The sequence below is a fragment of the Haliaeetus leucocephalus genome, unplaced genomic scaffold (genome assembly GCF_000737465.1).
Source record: "Haliaeetus leucocephalus isolate CR32 unplaced genomic scaffold, Haliaeetus_leucocephalus-4.0 Scaffold678, whole genome shotgun sequence".
Taxonomy (NCBI): Eukaryota; Metazoa; Chordata; class Aves; order Accipitriformes; family Accipitridae; genus Haliaeetus; species Haliaeetus leucocephalus.
The window spans coordinates 3,301,324-3,318,054 of NW_010973114.1; the positions used below are offsets into that span (position 1 = coordinate 3,301,324).

The 16,731-nt window shown below is 39.6% G+C and overlaps 1 protein-coding gene across 6 annotated transcripts in view; it reads right to left on the bottom strand.

The window, feature by feature from the left end:
• The window catches only part of MAP4K5 (mitogen-activated protein kinase kinase kinase kinase 5), a 71,846-nt gene that overhangs the window by 10,715 nt on the left and 44,400 nt on the right, over positions 1-16,731 (bottom strand). For 4 of the 6 annotated variants that reach the window (XM_010579767.1, XM_010579762.1, XM_010579766.1 and 1 more), the window contains exons 11-27: positions 16,094-16,175; positions 15,366-15,482; positions 14,922-15,000; positions 13,711-13,769; positions 12,620-12,684; positions 9,798-9,842; positions 9,040-9,082; positions 8,334-8,544; positions 7,693-7,790; positions 7,550-7,591; positions 6,831-6,915; positions 6,661-6,740; positions 2,872-2,932; positions 1,927-1,929; positions 1,723-1,837; positions 1,531-1,589; positions 77-180 (exon numbers count right to left, since the gene is read on the bottom strand). In XM_010579767.1, coding sequence (XP_010578069.1) covers positions 77-180; positions 1,531-1,589; positions 1,723-1,837; positions 1,927-1,929; positions 2,872-2,932; positions 6,661-6,740; positions 6,831-6,915; positions 7,550-7,591; positions 7,693-7,790; positions 8,334-8,544; positions 9,040-9,082; positions 9,798-9,842; positions 12,620-12,684; positions 13,711-13,769; positions 14,922-15,000; positions 15,366-15,482; positions 16,094-16,175 — 1,348 coding nt within the window. The remainder of the gene's footprint in view (positions 1-76; positions 181-1,530; positions 1,590-1,722; positions 1,838-1,926; positions 1,930-2,871; positions 2,933-6,660; positions 6,741-6,830; positions 6,916-7,549; positions 7,592-7,692; positions 7,791-8,333; positions 8,545-9,039; positions 9,083-9,797; positions 9,843-12,619; positions 12,685-13,710; positions 13,770-14,921; positions 15,001-15,365; positions 15,483-16,093; positions 16,176-16,731) is intronic. The other 2 variants (XM_010579764.1, XM_010579763.1) reach the window with 2 other exon arrangements.

Consider the following 16,731-nt stretch of genomic DNA (forward strand, 5'->3'; position numbering starts at 1 on the left):
CCATTACAAATTCTGGAAAGGTTATTTCAACAACTGTATAGTGAATAAATGTTCTAAACTAAAATGAAATACTTACCTTTATTAACATGAATTTCTGCATTGGCTCATACCACTGTAGTAGAACAATTCCAGACTGCAATGCACCACACAGGTATTTATGTCCTGTGTATGGATTTCGTACTACATAAAATAAACAAACAAAAAAACACCAGAAAACAACCCTTTTTAAGTCCTGGAAGTTCAATGCATACTTGAAAAAATCCCTACAACTATCTTTGCAAATAATTTAAGAAAAAGGATCAGTTTCACACTAATTGCCTTCTGGTTTGCCATTCAAATATCCACAGTGATTAATATTATGCTACATTCCAGATAAATTCAATTATACCTATAATTAATAACCACTAGCATTCTTTGAGTCCCAGTAAAGAGGCCACATGCTGAGCATCCAGAAAAGCTGCAACACCTTCTTTCTGTGGCTGTGTGAGCAGGGGGAGTGAAAGGTCCGGGTCAAGTTGTGATTAAAATAAAAAAAAAAATCCCAAGCAGTGAAGCTGACCCATAACTTCTTGTGAGCTTTGACAGCTAATACAATAATACGATAAAGGATTTGGGGTTTGTTTTTTTTAAGCTCAGCTGGATACAAGACCAGTCTGACTTCAGGAATCGTTTGTAAATATGCCTACAGTAGACACTTTATATGAGCTAAATAGGATATTCAAGTTTGCAACTAGGTACTTTATGCTCTGCTGAAGCATTTTTAAGAGTGTAAAGGTACAATTTCACACAGCGCTAGGGCCAGTTTTCAAAGGGACATGCATTCTGTGGAAAGCCCAAGCCTTTCTGAAAGTCAGTAAAGCCAAAGACAAATATGTAACTTCACAAGCTTTAACTCTTTTATGTGCACTTAGAACTTGAGTGATGGCTTCACTTCTCCCCAGGTTGACACTTTTATTCATGTCCAGCACTTTCTTTGTGGAAAATAACTCTTTTCAAGTTAGCCTCGCTAAAAGTTGGATCTAGGTCAAACCTTGAGCCAAACTGACAAAGCAGAAAGGGTACTTGTGTACATGCAACAAGTCTGGGATTCTGTAACAAGCATTACAGTTGCAGGCAGGCTGCGGGTCACAGTAACTAGATGGCTCTGGTGGCAGCCTGAAGCCAGTGATCCCAAACATTGACTTAGTCACTGAAAGCTTCAGCAGCTCTCAAAGAGTGTGTGCAACACCCATCAGCTGCATGTCACTGGCATTCTCAAGGGTTTCCCTTTGGACCTTGCTCTAGACAGCAACATTTCTAGGTTAAGAGCTGATATGAAAAATGCTTTTCCACTGAACAGCTTAAAGACCCCCACATTAATTAAAAGGAAACCTATGCACCAGTTAGGCACAGCATTAAGAAATAATGCAGTCATACTGTTTTCTGAACAATGAACTAACTGTAAGTTTATTAAAAAGAAATGAGTTTAGGACATGCCATGCCCAACGACAAAGGCTAGGAAAAAAATTGCAAAACTGAATGCCTACTCACCTATACAGCATTTGTGGCATCCTTTTGTATCAGGGATCTTTGTTGTTAAGGCAAACTTCCTGGAATAACAATTACAAAAAAATGAATCAACAAGAGATGTTGAAGGCACTTCATGCTAGAATTCAACAGCACAAACAGTATTTATGGGAATTTTCACTTGTTAATAATTGTCTATAAGTGAAAGATTTGTACCTCGGTAATATTTTGTCAGGAAACCTATGGGTTTGAATATGAGCAGCTAATCCTGTTTTTTTGGCTTGTTCAAACAAAGCTATTAAATTATGGGAGTAGAGCTGGAAAGTTTTCCCTGTAAGAGAGAAAAGCACAATTGACATCGCACCCATGCCTCCAGCAGAGAACTGCACATTTTAGAAAAATATATGTATAGAAAATTACCTTCTAGAAAAACGGACCACGTGTGTCAGATATTTCAAGTCCAGTTATGAAGAAAAATAAAACAAGACAACAATAATAATTCATATAGAGAAGACATGGCATTCAACTCAAAGTTCATTTCAATAACACTAACACAGCTCTGAAAGTTTTATGTAAACATTTTTAGAAGAGTGTAATTATACAACAACAATTAATCATATCAGGACATTTTCTTTATCTGTAAATCAACAGAAGTGGTGTTACACAAACCCCTGCATGTTTAAAGGCACAGTCCTGCAATTAGTCTGCATGCCACAGTGCCTCTGTTTCCTATCTAGAATGTTCTATTCCAGGACAACTGATGAAAAAAGAATTTTTTTTTTTTCAAGAATGAATTTGCTGGATTAGTAGTTATTTCACAGCCACCTCATTCTCCTTCAGATTGAAACTGCTTTTGTTTTAGGGTGGATTTATTTTCTGAATCTGGTTCACACTGAAGATGCTGCCAGGCTACAATACACTGAGAGTGATCCAACACTGCAACTATATTTTGATAATGCACCTATGTTAATCCTCTCCTAATATTGTTCTGACACATGAAAGCCATCCTTATTCCGACTCTCCTAGCTCAGGGACCAAAGAAGAGGACACTCTTTAGATTCTCGAGGCACTTTCAGTCAAATTGTAGCCTTGGCAGAGGCAACTCTTGTTTGACAAATACCAAGTGCCGAACTTTTCCAAAGTAACTATAAATAAATACATAAATATGGTGGAACACTGCAGACAACTGGCTCTGCTACTTGTAAATATCCAGTTTTATCTCGGAAAGTTTTTCACATTAAAACACTCTTAAAGCAAAGCTTCCTATACAAACACAAGAAACAAAGCACAGTTTTCTACTTCAGTACAATCAAAATACATTGTACTGAATTATGACTTCAAATGTTTCTCTTTATTTATACATACCTGACAAGGACATTAAGGTGTTATTGATAACATACAGCCAGGTGCACTTTCGGGGAAATAACTGAAGAAAGAAAATATTTCCATTAATAGAAACATACAGGAATTTCCAACAATGGTTTTCTCTGCCTCATCCACCGTCTCCACCATTCCTGCAGGGATCATCACTGGAGAAAGTCCCAGCTGCAACTACAGTTTCCCCTTTAATTCACCCTTTTGGACCCTTGCTTAGCGCTTTTCTCTGTCTGAAATAGTTTTAATTCCTTCCCTCTTCTACCCCTGAAACTTTGAAAATTCAGTTTTTCTTTATTATTTAATTAGCAGCACAGAGCCAAAGTGGGACAATTGGCAAGACTGCAATACCATATATAGAAAGATATAGCTTGCTCAGGAAAAAAGAAAGAAAGGTAACATTATTACAGAAACCTACTAAACCACACAAAAGTCAGAAGAGAGGGGAAAAAAGGCATTAGTATTTTCTCAGCAACGTGAATTACCACAAAATCCTGTATTTTGTGGGACTTACCTGCCTGGCTATTTGTGTTAGCACGCTGCTTTGTAAACAGACAGTTCACGGAAGGCATTGGGACTTATTTTTGTTTCAGAGGGAAGAAGTTACTTACAGGGCAGCTAGTCTAGACTGGGGAAGATTTTTAAGTTAAGAACAACCTCTTGACAACCTGAAGGGAATTCTGATAAAAGTCATGGCAAATGACAGCATTCAGGAGTCTCAGCAAAGGAAGGGATAAGGACAACAGAATAAGGACAGGGATTTTGTTGTTTAAAAAAAAAAAAAAAAAAAAAAAAAAAAAAAAAAAGGTAAGACTAAATTCATTGAACAGTATTCATAGGTAAGGTCCTCCTTCAGGAAAAATCCAGTAAGAAAAAAAGGAGTTCAAAGGATTAAGCTGTTTCTAAAGGAGACTATTAAAGAAAGACAACAGCAGACTCGTCTACTGAGGGAAGTCATTGCAAAACACAGCAGAAGATGCTTGAGTCAAGGCTCTACAAAAGAACGATTGTACTGGTTCATCCAAATGTCCATCTAACCTAATATCTGTTTCCAACAGTACCATAAAGTGATGTAATTTCTCCTAAAAATAGTAAAAACCCAGGAAAAAATGTATATGATACTGCACCTAGTACTCTGCCAGGCACCAAGTTCTTCAGCTCAGAAACCTGCTGAATCAGATACAGGCTTTATGCATTTAGTGAGCTTCAGTGGATTTATCCACCAGAAATTTGTCCAGTCTCCCCTCTGAACTCAGATAACTCCTGGCATTTGCAGCTCCCCATAGCAAAAAGTCCCAAGCCAGTTACCCACTTTATTTTTAATTCGGCTCCACTAGCTTCATTTAATGGCCCCACTGGAAAGAGAAGGGGAATAGTTGTTCCCTATGAACCATCTCCAAGCCACCCCAAGATGGGTAAATATTTCTTATTTCCATCCCATGCCTTAAGTATCACAAATACATAATACAGAAAACGGAAACAAGGATGCAATGCTAAGGATGAAGAGGCAATCACAACGTAAGCCTGAAGGAGGAAACATACAAAAGGTTAAGATGCAAATCAAATTCTCAATAGAAGAGAAGTTGATAAACGTGGTAACTGGGAAAACAAAAGGCTAGGCCCACTGCATGACAGGAAAGAAAGGCTACATGATTAACACAGTTAATAGCACTGGGGTAGAAACTTGTGCTAGAAGCAGAAAAAGAACACATTACACACTATTTCAACTATATACACTCGTATCAGCAGGTCCCAATGAAGTTTACTTTACAGTACTTAAGAACTGGCTCAAACCCCAAGGTCTCAGTAATTATTATCTTCAAGAACTGATGAAGGACGAACAACGACCTCAAGAAGGACAAACACAGTACCTATGCCAAATAAAAAGGACAGTGGGAATTGCAAAATAGTCTGACTGGATATCCAGGGTAGCACAGGAACAAGCCACATATTTTTAATTACCAAGGGATAACAAGAGCAGCTAGTGCAGATTTGTGCAGAACAGGCTGTATTTGAACATCTGAATTTCCTTCTTTAACAGAATTAACTGCCCTGCTGGGGGCAGTGAAACAGTGAGATGTGAAACATATGTGAAGGACCTTGTCCTGTATGCCATTTCCACGTGCAAAGTAAGAAAATATGGGGTAGAAGAAACTGCAGAAAGAAAACATACAACTAGCTGGACATAAAAACAGAGTATCTATCAGCAATTTGCTATGTAGTAGAAAGAAAAAGCAGCCTGTAGATATATAGTATCTTCTCTGGGTCTGGTTCTATTCAGTATTTTCACTGAAAAACTAACAATGGAATAGAAGTATACTTCTGAAATTGGAAGATAGTAACCTTGGAGAGACAACAAGCACTTTGGAAGATGCGATCAGAATTAGTGTTGGAGAAACAGTTAAAAATGTGCATTTGGTGGGAAGAAATCATGAAATGAATAAAAACAAATAAGGAAACAAGCGGCATGGCAGAAGCAGAGTTGTAAAGCCTCTGGGGTTTGCAGTGGTTCACACCGGACCTCTCCAAACTGAGGATGCTCTCTCAGAAAAGGAAAATTCCATTTTGGGATGCACTGAATGTCATAAGTAGACACTAGTAAGTTCTCTCTACATACCAGTGGCATATCTAACCTTTCAATAGGAAATAAAAAACCATGTGGAAGAGTCCACAGAAGACTGTTACAGGAAATAAGTTAGGAAAGAGACTTGTTTGACTAATGAAGAGAAAATTGAGGTAAGAAGGCCAGGGGGTCTCCAACAGTTGCCACCACAATTTTTAGACATTTATTAAAAAGTAAGTAGTTGTTCCCCATGTCTGCTGAGGCTACTAAGAGATAAGCAACTTCATATTCAACTCTCTCCTATTGTATTCAGGTGCACCCTCAGCTCTCTGAACTTGAAAGGATCTTCTCACTGTATTGAATTCAAATTCCCAATTCTTACCATCAAGCCCTTTATAATCTACTCTCGCTCTCGCCCATGCCAAACTACTTCCCGACACGACCTTGCTGAAATGCTTCCCTTTTTCTTTTGCTTCTCTCAAGTTTTGTCCTCTAGTATGACGCTCCCAGAAACAGAGGACTTTCTTAAGCACAGTTCTCTGTGCAGTGCCCTTTCTGTGAAATCATCTTTTTCTTGCTATTACTCATAGATACACCCACCCTGCCACCTCTGCTTTTCTGCATGACCTTTGCCGTGTCTTGACTGAATTTAACGCTCTTTAGATGCCTGAAGTGCCTTTGTGAACCACTTTAGAAACCTACAGGTATAAATCTCATTATCAGCATCTGTCGACACTTCCCTTCCAAGAATACTCTCTACTCCTGACTCTATAAAAGCAAATGTAACAATACCATGATTGCATTAAGTGGCTTTGGAAAGGGTTAGAGAGCCCAAGAAAAATGAAGCAAACACATATTTACTGGTGATAACAATGCCAGCTAAATTAAACGGTTGAGGGCTTTGGTAGCATCCAGTGGAGAAGCAATATGCCATCTAGTGGAGATAAAATGGAGAGAAAGGGCAGGTAATCAGTTGTCTCCAAGGAGAAGAAAGATGTTTTAGTAGAGAACTCCTTTGAAAGCAGTGTTACATAAGCAGCAACAAAAAATTCTTGTAGGTAGGGGAACTATTAATTTTTGGACTTCCATTGCTGGCTTAGGTGTGAATCAGTTTATGCCACAAAGCCTGGTATCCCATCTATCCCCCCAATACCAAACTTTCTTGCTTTATAATATCCCCAAATCTAATCTGTGTGTTCAATACACCACAAAATCACCTGTTCCATTGTTGCTTCGTGAAGCTCATTCAAATTCAAAGTATAGATACCTTCTTCTGTGCCAAAGATAATGTACTGATCTAAAAATTTAAGAGAAATTGATTATTTCACAAGCTCATTGCCACTTTAGCAACAGGCAGGTTTAAAATACAAGCCTAAAATAACTTTACCTTTAGTATCTGGATGTATCCATGATGTTGCACAATTAATCTTCAAAGGACAACCATCAAAGACTTTGGAAAAACATGCTCCCATCTGAAAAACACCAAAACTAAAACCTGAAACAAGTTTACAGTATAAAGTGTTTATCTTCTGGCACTTGGCCACTTAATACACACCTGTACACACCGCTGCTGCTCTTTTTTCAGACACAAACTTACTCTAATATGCCTTGATGCAAAACATTTTTATCTTCCCCAAAAACTACAATGCAGCCTCCCAAACTTTTTGGTAGGCTTAGTATACATTAAGAAAGGCAAAGAGGGATCAGAATGACATGAACAATTTAAGTACCTACTGGGTAAAAACAATATTGAGTGCTTATATAAATGGCATATAAAGGGAAAACAAGCAGAAATTTACAAGCAGTAACATGGTCTCGCATTACTACCATCTCTCTCCCTTTCTCTCTACTAAGCAGGGACTGCCCCTGGACATCACAACTCACAGAGCCAGTGAAGTCTCCAACCCTTCACATCTAGACTGAATGGCAAAAGGAAGTTTTTAAGAAAAGGAAACAAATATTGCGGATTCAGTACACGAAAAGTATGAGATGCAGAAAATCACCCCAGATGAGCTGGTGGCTTATTCTAGCATAAACCTTCTGACACTAGAGAAAAGCCATGACAGCAGGCTTGCAGTAACTCCTACTGTAAATGAGATTTCTTACCAGCACCTTCGGTGTTGGTGGCAAACCATTGATTGCTGGCTTCTGTGGGAAGAAAGAAAGATCATAAAATAACTCCCATGCACTGATATAAAACTAGCTAGGTAACATGACAATGAAATCAGACTGAGAGTCACAATACTTACAGGAAAATCTCTTTTCTCTTTTTTACGTGGCAGTTGAGGGATTTGTCCAGACCCTTCTGCATTTTCTTCAATGAGTTTCAGCATGCCATCCCCATTTCCTGAAAAGAGGCCCAGACACATTTTGTAGCTCACTTGACACAGTGAAATAGAAAATATTTTGTTTCCTATTCTCTCTTCTCCCCTCTGTCTAGCAGAAGCAGAGAAGCGAGCTCTGAAACTTCCATATTCTCAGGGTTCTCAGGTAGCTGAACCCTTCCAAGGACAGCTGGCCACTTTTCTGTGTGCTAAGCTACACAGTAATAAAGGCTTTCCATTATCTAAACAGTCCTTGGGCCAAACACAGCTGAGAATAAAGCTGTTGCAAGGTCCTTGCAGATGGTCCTCCCTGCACACTTGTTGTTTTTATGCTATTCCTGCAGCCAACACAGTAATGGTATTGACTAGCTGAGTGTCCTTGTTTTGGGAAGCACACTTCCACCATGGGTCATGGCTCTAATAAGAACCAGCACACATGTAAAAAGGAAAGCTGCACCTTGTGATCAGCTTGTATTAAAAAAAATTATCTACTGAAAATAGTTGACTCTAGAACTGATATCCTTTTACAGGAAGCAAGTCACCTTTAGGAAATGTAATGCATTTACCTAAGTCACTGTATCTAGCTGTGAGCAATCCAGGGCTACTGATGCTGCTGGTCATACCAACGGGGGTAGAATCAGTCTGAGGTCCGCAAACAGGGATACTTTGCCTCCTGTGAGCTGGTGGGGCTCTGCTCTGTGAGTCTGGGAAATGTTTTATCGTCTGACATTTCTCATCATCTGGGAGGTTTTCCTCAGGATAACTGTTTATTCTCGGCTACAACAAACCAAAGAGGTGAAGGTTACCTGGGAAATGGCACCTGGAAGCATAAACTTCAGACAAGTTTAGTTCAAGTCAGACTGCTTCTACACACACACACACACACACACACACACACACACAAAATAAATAAATCAGCCTTTGAAAAAAGACATTTTACAGCAGAATAATCTAAGAGGTATTCCTTCTCTGATGGAAAATCACAGCAGCAGACAGAATGCTGATCAAGAGGACATCCCACACAGCACGCTCTCTTTAGAGGGAAAATACCTACAAGTCACTTTGTCTAGGGCAGCATACAAGGCCAGGAGTCCCCAGAGGTCAAGACCATACAGACTGCAAGTCAGCATAAAATATGAAGCTGCACAAAGTCTGCTACCAAATGGTATTTAACAGAACTTGTCACCTACTGAGAGCATCAGACAGAAGCGCTGCAGAGGCTGCACATGTGGGGTTTGTTGCCTAAAACTCTTAAAACCCACCATCTCTTACCTTAGGAGGTAGTGGAGGTGGCCCTGCTCGCTTTAGTGTTGACCTACAATGAAAAGGTGCAGTAGTCGTCTTAGTTAAACCAACAACATAAACAGAATTACTTGAGAACACAGACTGTAAATAGGATGAGCCAGATGCATAGAAAAGATGGATCACAGCTTTGCACAAACAGGGTTAAACTAGAAGTCCAAGAGTGGGGAAAAAAGCACGTTAATCTTGTTAGAAGTATAGTTTTCTGATAAACTCACTTTCTTTCATAAATGCTAATGTTATAGAGCGTTCTGTGGTGAAGAGCATTGGAAATTAGCAAATACACATACATTCAGGGACTAAGTTCAGTGCAGCTTGCAGCTTTCACTCTGGATCAGACAAACGTTTGGGCACCAGAGGAGCTGCGCATACCCTACCAGAGCTCTGCAGGAATATCTGCATGTCCTGTCACTACTGGGCCTGGCTCATGATTGATGGATTAATCAACACAAAATCTGCTTTAAAGTATTAGGCACTTCCGTATGCCCCCTAAGATAACCTGAGGAAGGAGAGCAAGGGTAGAAAGCATTGCTTTGCGGACATTCTCCTGACGATCAGATAAACAGTCAAGCGTGCGTTAGACCTTTGAGTGCAACCAGCCCTCACTTATTTATGAGTGGCAAAGCTGCCTGCAGCATTTTAAGGAAAGAGGTTTTGCCAGAACGCTGCCTGCTTTAGCGAGAGCCGCATGGAATAAACACAACTGTACATGAAGGAGGTCCACTCACTCTTCAACATCTTCACTCCCATCGCCAAATTTTGTAAGCAGTCCCCTAGGTAAAATGTTTATAAAATTAAGACCTCTGCTCTAAGGTCGACACGTGCAACTAAACCGATCGGTGATGTCATTAGTTTCATAACAAGCATGTCCCAGCCCTCTTCAAAACAAACTATTTCTCTCTTGTTCACTGAATTAAGCCCTTTTTCATTTAGTATGGTCCTTTCCTTCCCCTCACCCCACAACAATCATTGAAGCTGTCTTCCATACCAGATACCATCAACTCATCTTTCATTTCCCTACCTGGTATTTTAAACATTGTTGAAATGGCTAATAACAGTACAATATAAAAGAAGAAGGAAAAAAACCCAACCAAAACAAACCAAAGATGAGAACAGAGGAAGTTACTGGGAGACAAATGGAGAAAAGCCTTTACAAAGGGAAGTTTCCTCCTTTAGTGTTATATGCTGAAGACACAGACTGTTTCCCATTACAGTGGGAATTTTTGTTTCAAAGCTACTCCAGGGTCAAAAAAGAAATTGTGACTACAGGATCAAAGCAGCACTGAAAATATAATCCTGAAACAAACAAAAACTGATAAAGTTTTGCAAAATGGCAATTTTCAAGCTGCATCTTCAAAAAAAAAAATTAATTGAATTAAATCTAAAAAAATCTAAACCATAAATCTAAATCCAATAAAAAGCATTCCTTAGTATGCTGTTGTGACATTGTGAAGTCTAGGCTTCCGCATTTAGGAATTGTGAGGTGGAAGAGAAGCTGGCTGGCTCAGTGTTCAACCAGGGACAGGCTTCTCAGGCTGCAGCAGCCCGGTGCAGTCCAAGTCTCTGCATGCAGAGCAGACACCCCCGTACCCCACCAACTCACACATCCTTCCACATTCCACAACACACCACATCACCCACTGAGGAATGACCACAGGGGTAACTAACAGGAAAACAAAAGCATATTACACAAAAACTAACACAGCCAAATTTGGATTAATGTAAAATTTCCCTTCAAGTTACTTCTGAAAGGAAAGCAGCAGACAGTTGCCAAGAGGAACTATTAAAAAATGTAAAACGGAGAAAGTACAACCATCAACAAAAATCACCTCCACAATACAGAAAATTTATAAAAAAGCAATTTTAAAATGGTACAATAAGGGTGAGAAAAAAAACAGTAAGTTCAGTCATCAGGTACACATTCTGGTATTCCCCGTTCCAGTCAAGTAATTCCCAAGTCGAAGATATCAATCACCATACACTCTGATAAAAGCCAAAGGGCATGAAATGCAAGGACCCTCTCCAGCACACTTCCTATCTGTACATCCCTGGTATTACTCAGAATTGCTGGGACAGAGGAGTTATGCGTTTCCTGTTTATCTTTTCAAACTGGAAGTGGTTTCCAAGTAAGCAGCATGGATTCACCATCCAGAAACTTTATGCCTGTCCTCCTTTCAATGCTAAATCTGTATCTATGTACCAATTTATAGCCCTAGCAACATTTGCTATGGCTACATTCATTCTGCTTTTAATACTGCCTGGTATAGACAAACTTAATAACACTACGGAAACAGAATCAAATCACTAAGTCACTTTGCCAGGAGGAGCTTCCCTCCCTCCCTGCTCCTCGACTCCGCAGATTCCAGCTGTCTGCAGAAAAGCCAGCACTCACGAGAAAGGCTTTCATTCTGCAGCTCATCAGGGTCACACAAACAAACCGAGAGAGGGAAGGAAAGCAGTCGCTGTCATTACTGGACAGGGAGAGGCAGGGCCTAGAGAGCCACCCCAAACTTTTACTACAATGAGAGGGAGAACAGAAAAAACAGGTTGAACTTAAAAAGATCCAAATACTGGCCATCTCCGTGACATGGCCAGCTTTCTGGGGGGCTGTAATGTCAGCTGACAGCTTATGCAAGACTTCATCTGCAAACAAGCCAAAGAAATTCACTGTTTTCTACTCAGTTCCAAACAAAGATGGGAAACGGGCCCTTTTAGCTGAGCAATTATTTCAACAGAAATACCATCTTTCCCTACATATGTGCATCAGTCAGTATTATTGAACCTCCATATTCTTTACTGCAAATTCAAAGATTGCCTTTAAAGGCAGAATCCAATATTTTGCAGCAAAAGGAAGCCACATACCTAATAAATTCAGTCCTAACTTGGACAGAGTTGTGCTCCCTTACTTCAGGCATGCTTTATCCCAGTGGAAATCAGTTATAGCGTATCTTTACCTAAAACATTTCACCCCAGAACACTACATGACTGTATTACAAATTACACTGATCAGACACCTACAGCAGAAGCAGTCATGCCGTCGTGCTGAACTCAGTAAAACTCAATCTTCAGAACTGGTTTCTCCTTCTCTTTCTTGCAAGGACCCGACTTCAGGGCTGCAAACATGCTTTGCCACAGGATGTCACAACCACAGCCGTGGCTCAGAAAAGAAGTGCAAGGCCAGCGCAGGATCCTGAACTCAGCCCTTGCAAGGTTACCAGCTTTGCTTCAGAAATTTGACTTTGGCTGTGTTATTTCAGTCTGCTGACCATACATTTACACTTCACTTTCCCACCTACAACTGGGGAGCTACAACAAATTTAAAACAAACTACTGTTCGTGGTTCAAAGAGATTAAAACCCATTCCCCAAGAGAATGCCCAACCAACTGCAGGAGGAGGACTGCATACGGGGTAAAATCTCCTTTAACTTTACGATTATTAAAGTGGATTAGGACTTATGGTTTTATTTTCCACCATAGCTCAATTTTTCTTTCAGAGTGTATTTTCATATGAGGCACAGAAATAAAAGATGTTTTTAAACTCTGTACTTACTTGCTGCTTCCACCATCAACAAAAGGATTCCAATGCGAAGCAAAGTCACTTCCAGCTGCCACAACCTGAAGACGCAGAAATTTTCATTTTTTTCCCCTCCTGTCAAACTGAAGTACCTTATCCACAGCACACGAAGAGGCCTGGGAGATCCCCAGGCCCTGCAGAATGACCCATAAGCAGTAAAATAAAATTCCAAAGTGAAATAATATTTTACAACCTAATTATAAAGCAACTGTTGAAAAGCTATCTTCCTCCTAATAGACTCAGACTTAAAAGCAGCACCTGGAAACGGTATAACGCCAGTATCAAGTGGCAATAAGTGACATGATAGCAAAAATTTATGGTGAAAACTCAGTAAAGATTTTCTACTCGGGGCACTTCCAAGACACTCTTCCAGCAAGAGGACATACTGGAGCCACCTCCAAACCCATATGAAATGCCATCAGCAGAGGCTGGGAGCATTCCCATCACTAGACATGGCACTGAGGGGACCCCACCGGTAACAACATGTACAGATCTGATCAGTCACATTCAAAAAAAAGATGAACTTGTACCTACCTGGTGAACTGGAGTACAGCTGTAAAAAACAGGAATGGGATTTTTCTGTAGTGCTGAGCACTAATGTCTCCAAATCCAAATTAACGGCAGCTGTTGCTATTCACAACACTTATTAAAAAATGGAGCCCTTGTGTACACAGGCACATACTAAGCCCAAAGAACATTAATTAGCTGATCTGCAGTAAACTGCTGAGGGCTGGAACAAACAGCAGCAGCTCACAGGGGGGCAAAACTGGCAGCCTTCCAAGAAACAAGCAGCAAATAAACCCTGATGATGGGAAGATCAGGGACTCAAATGCAGAATGGCCTCTTCACATTATCAAATTGGCAGATGTCGTTTTCATCTGAGCATGACTCTCTGCACAAAGCATGGAGGGCAATTCATTTTCTTAAAAATGTGGCAATTGTCTGGGGACCAAGAGTGGTCTTCTCATGACTTTATACTTCAGAGACATATTACTTAGAGTTGAACCACAAAACAATGAAGGCACTATGATTTTAATAAATGAAGGAAAAAACAAACTTGTCCTTACCATTTCATCCCGAGCTTCTGTTTCTTTCCGTAGAGGGGGCTCAAACTGCAGCTTATCAACTACAAAACATGACATTTTCAAATTTAATACAGACAACATTATACCAGTGCCCTTTCAATGCTTACTACAGTGAAACACATGTTGTAACAGACCTAAATATTATGTACACAACACTTAATTTGCCTACAAAATATGACCATGACTTTAATATCAGCGCTATTGTCTAAATGCTTAAATTTGCAAATGTGAAACCCACAAGAAAGAAACAGACCAAAAGTAAATACCAAGTCATTATATGAAAGTACACTAAAACATAACTATGTAACCACGTGTCACTTTTAATGCATGTGAAAGAGAAGAAAGAGGCTTTTTAACAGCAACCTCCGTAAAAGTGTGATGTATGTGATGCAGAGGAGCGGAGAGCATTTACACTACAAAAGATGTTTGTCCAAACCTGGAGAAAGATAATTTCTACCCTCAAAATTTCAACTTAGATCCAACTGAGTAGTGTATTGATATGGAGGGAAAACGGAAAAAAGGGGAAAACGGAAAAAAGGGGAAAACGGAAAAAAGGGGAAAACGGAAAAAAGGGGAAAACGGAAAAAAGGGGAAAACGGAAAAAAGAAAAAAGGTTACATTAAAAGAAAATGCATTATGTTAACGCAGACCCTGGTCAGGACAGCTATTGCAATCACAAGTGCTCCATCAGGGCCAAGAAAAGGTTTCCCTTATGAATTTGAAACAATGTGCAGACAAAACACAAAATGCTACATTTTTTCTGTATTTTCTCATCACACCATGACACCCAATATACTCCTGTGAAAAGATGGCCTCCTAATTATCAATTCACTCTCTTTTTTTGATGTTTGCATGTTATTAGTGTTTTTGCTGTTTTAAGTAAGGCTGCATGGTCTGACAGAAATCACAGAGCTGAAAGGCTATGCTGGTCATGCAAGGTTTCCACATAAAAATTACAATGCTGCAATGAGATGGAACGAAACAGCGGAAAAATATGCAAGTTTTAATTTTGGTTTTGGAAAAATATTATTGAAGATTCATGTGTATGTGCTGTTTCTTCTGGTTTTGTTTCTCAAACGTGCCAACAGTGGAAGAGACTTTCCACAGTACCCAACAAAAGAATGACACCGACATCCTCCATCGGTACAAGCAAACCAACACCACAAAACCGGCAAAGCACTTCAGGAACTTACAGTTTATCTCCGATGCTGTTCTTTCTGCCCTAATGTTCCTGTTCGTAGAACGAATTGTATGGCGGATAACGGAGTGAGGCTGCAAGGGTTATAAATGGAAAAAGCTAAGAAAAGTTGCGTGGCTTTCTGTTGTATCTCAATCTACAAGCAAATCAACAAGGAGGAAGAATAGCTGTTGCAGTCACACACTGTAACACGCACTGCCTTTGTCGTAGCCTCGCACAGGCTATGCACAGGACCCTTCCACGCACCCACAGCGTAACTGTGACAAGTGTCATGCTGTGGCACTATTTCCTGGCTTCTCCCGCATGGTAACTCTAAAATCGGAGCTCTAAAAATGCTGGGGCAGAGTCCCTGTCAAGCTGCCATCTTACATTCCCAAAGCAAAGCAGGGTATTTAAACCGTAGTTCGACCTAAAGAGAGAAAATAAAAGATGTTCTCACCTCAAAATCATCATCATCAACTTCACTGTAGTGTGTATGGTTGTCAGGATTATTAACTTTGTCCAGCAGCTCAACTGCTAAAGATCTTGACAGACCAGGCTGCCCTACAAAGCTATGCTAGAACCACAGAAAAGAACAAGTTACAGTATGCAACTTTCATTAATAAACATCCAATATAGAATGTTACTGAATTTTGCCTTCTTTCTGGGGGCCTGAGTATTTCTTTAATGACTCCTTAATGGCTAGACTTTCTAACCCCTCTATAAGCATGGAAACACCAGGCTTCTGGCCACTTGTAAACTGGAAATTAAACCGAGTCAAACAAACAATTACACCTTAACTTAATTTTTTACAACTTCAGTCAAGTTTAGGAAGGCAGAAGTAGATACACAAACAACTGCTAAATACATCCATTTTCTGTTTGGGTGACAGGAAAGGTCAACATCTACGCAGCTATATTTAAGAGGCTGACACACCCACTTGCAGAAAGGACAAGGCTGAAGACAGAACATGAAGCAAATTTCTGTAATTGTTCCTACCAAAAATCTTGATACTGAACAAAATCTTCCTACTTCCTACAATTAACCAATGTCTCTTTCCTTCAGATTTCACCACCCATGTAAGATCAGAGGAAGAAAATTGTTCCAGCTTGGTTTCCTATTGATATATTGCTCACTTTGAAGCAAGAGATCTCTTACTGATGTCACCAAACGTTCCAAGTCACTTACAGAAAGGAGTCTGTCTGCTGTCGGTCTCTTCTTTGGATTTTTTGTAAGTGCTATTTTGACAAAATTATGGAATGTTGACGACCTTAAAGAAAGTGACGTTTTATGTTTAATTTTTCAAGAAGATATTTTTGATTTTACACAGTTACTAAACACATTACAAACAGGTGTGCTAAATTAGAATGTTGTCCAGGTACCTCACCTCAGGTTTCAATAATTATATTTCCAAGTCAACAAAATAGCAAAAAAACCCCCATTTGATTCATGGAACTTGCATAGAAAACATTTTGGTACAGAAAATAAACCAAACACTATTTCAACTTTTCCCAGTTTCCATTGTTACGGAATTAGGTATCAGAAATAAAATAAAATAAAAATTGTGAATTACGTACCCAGCAAACCCTCAAAATCTAGGCAAACCTACCAATTTCACTGTTCTTGGCTACAGGTGGGAAAATAAAATACAAAGTTCTAGACAGAGACTCAACTTACTTCTCAAAATGCTTTGTTGCTATTTTCAGAACAACTTAGGTGACTGTGTCATATCACCTCTTTTTAGATCTGAATTATGACTTGATGTTATGACTGGACCTATAATTTTTCAAGCATTTTTCTTGCAATTGCATTTGTGTTAGTATGCC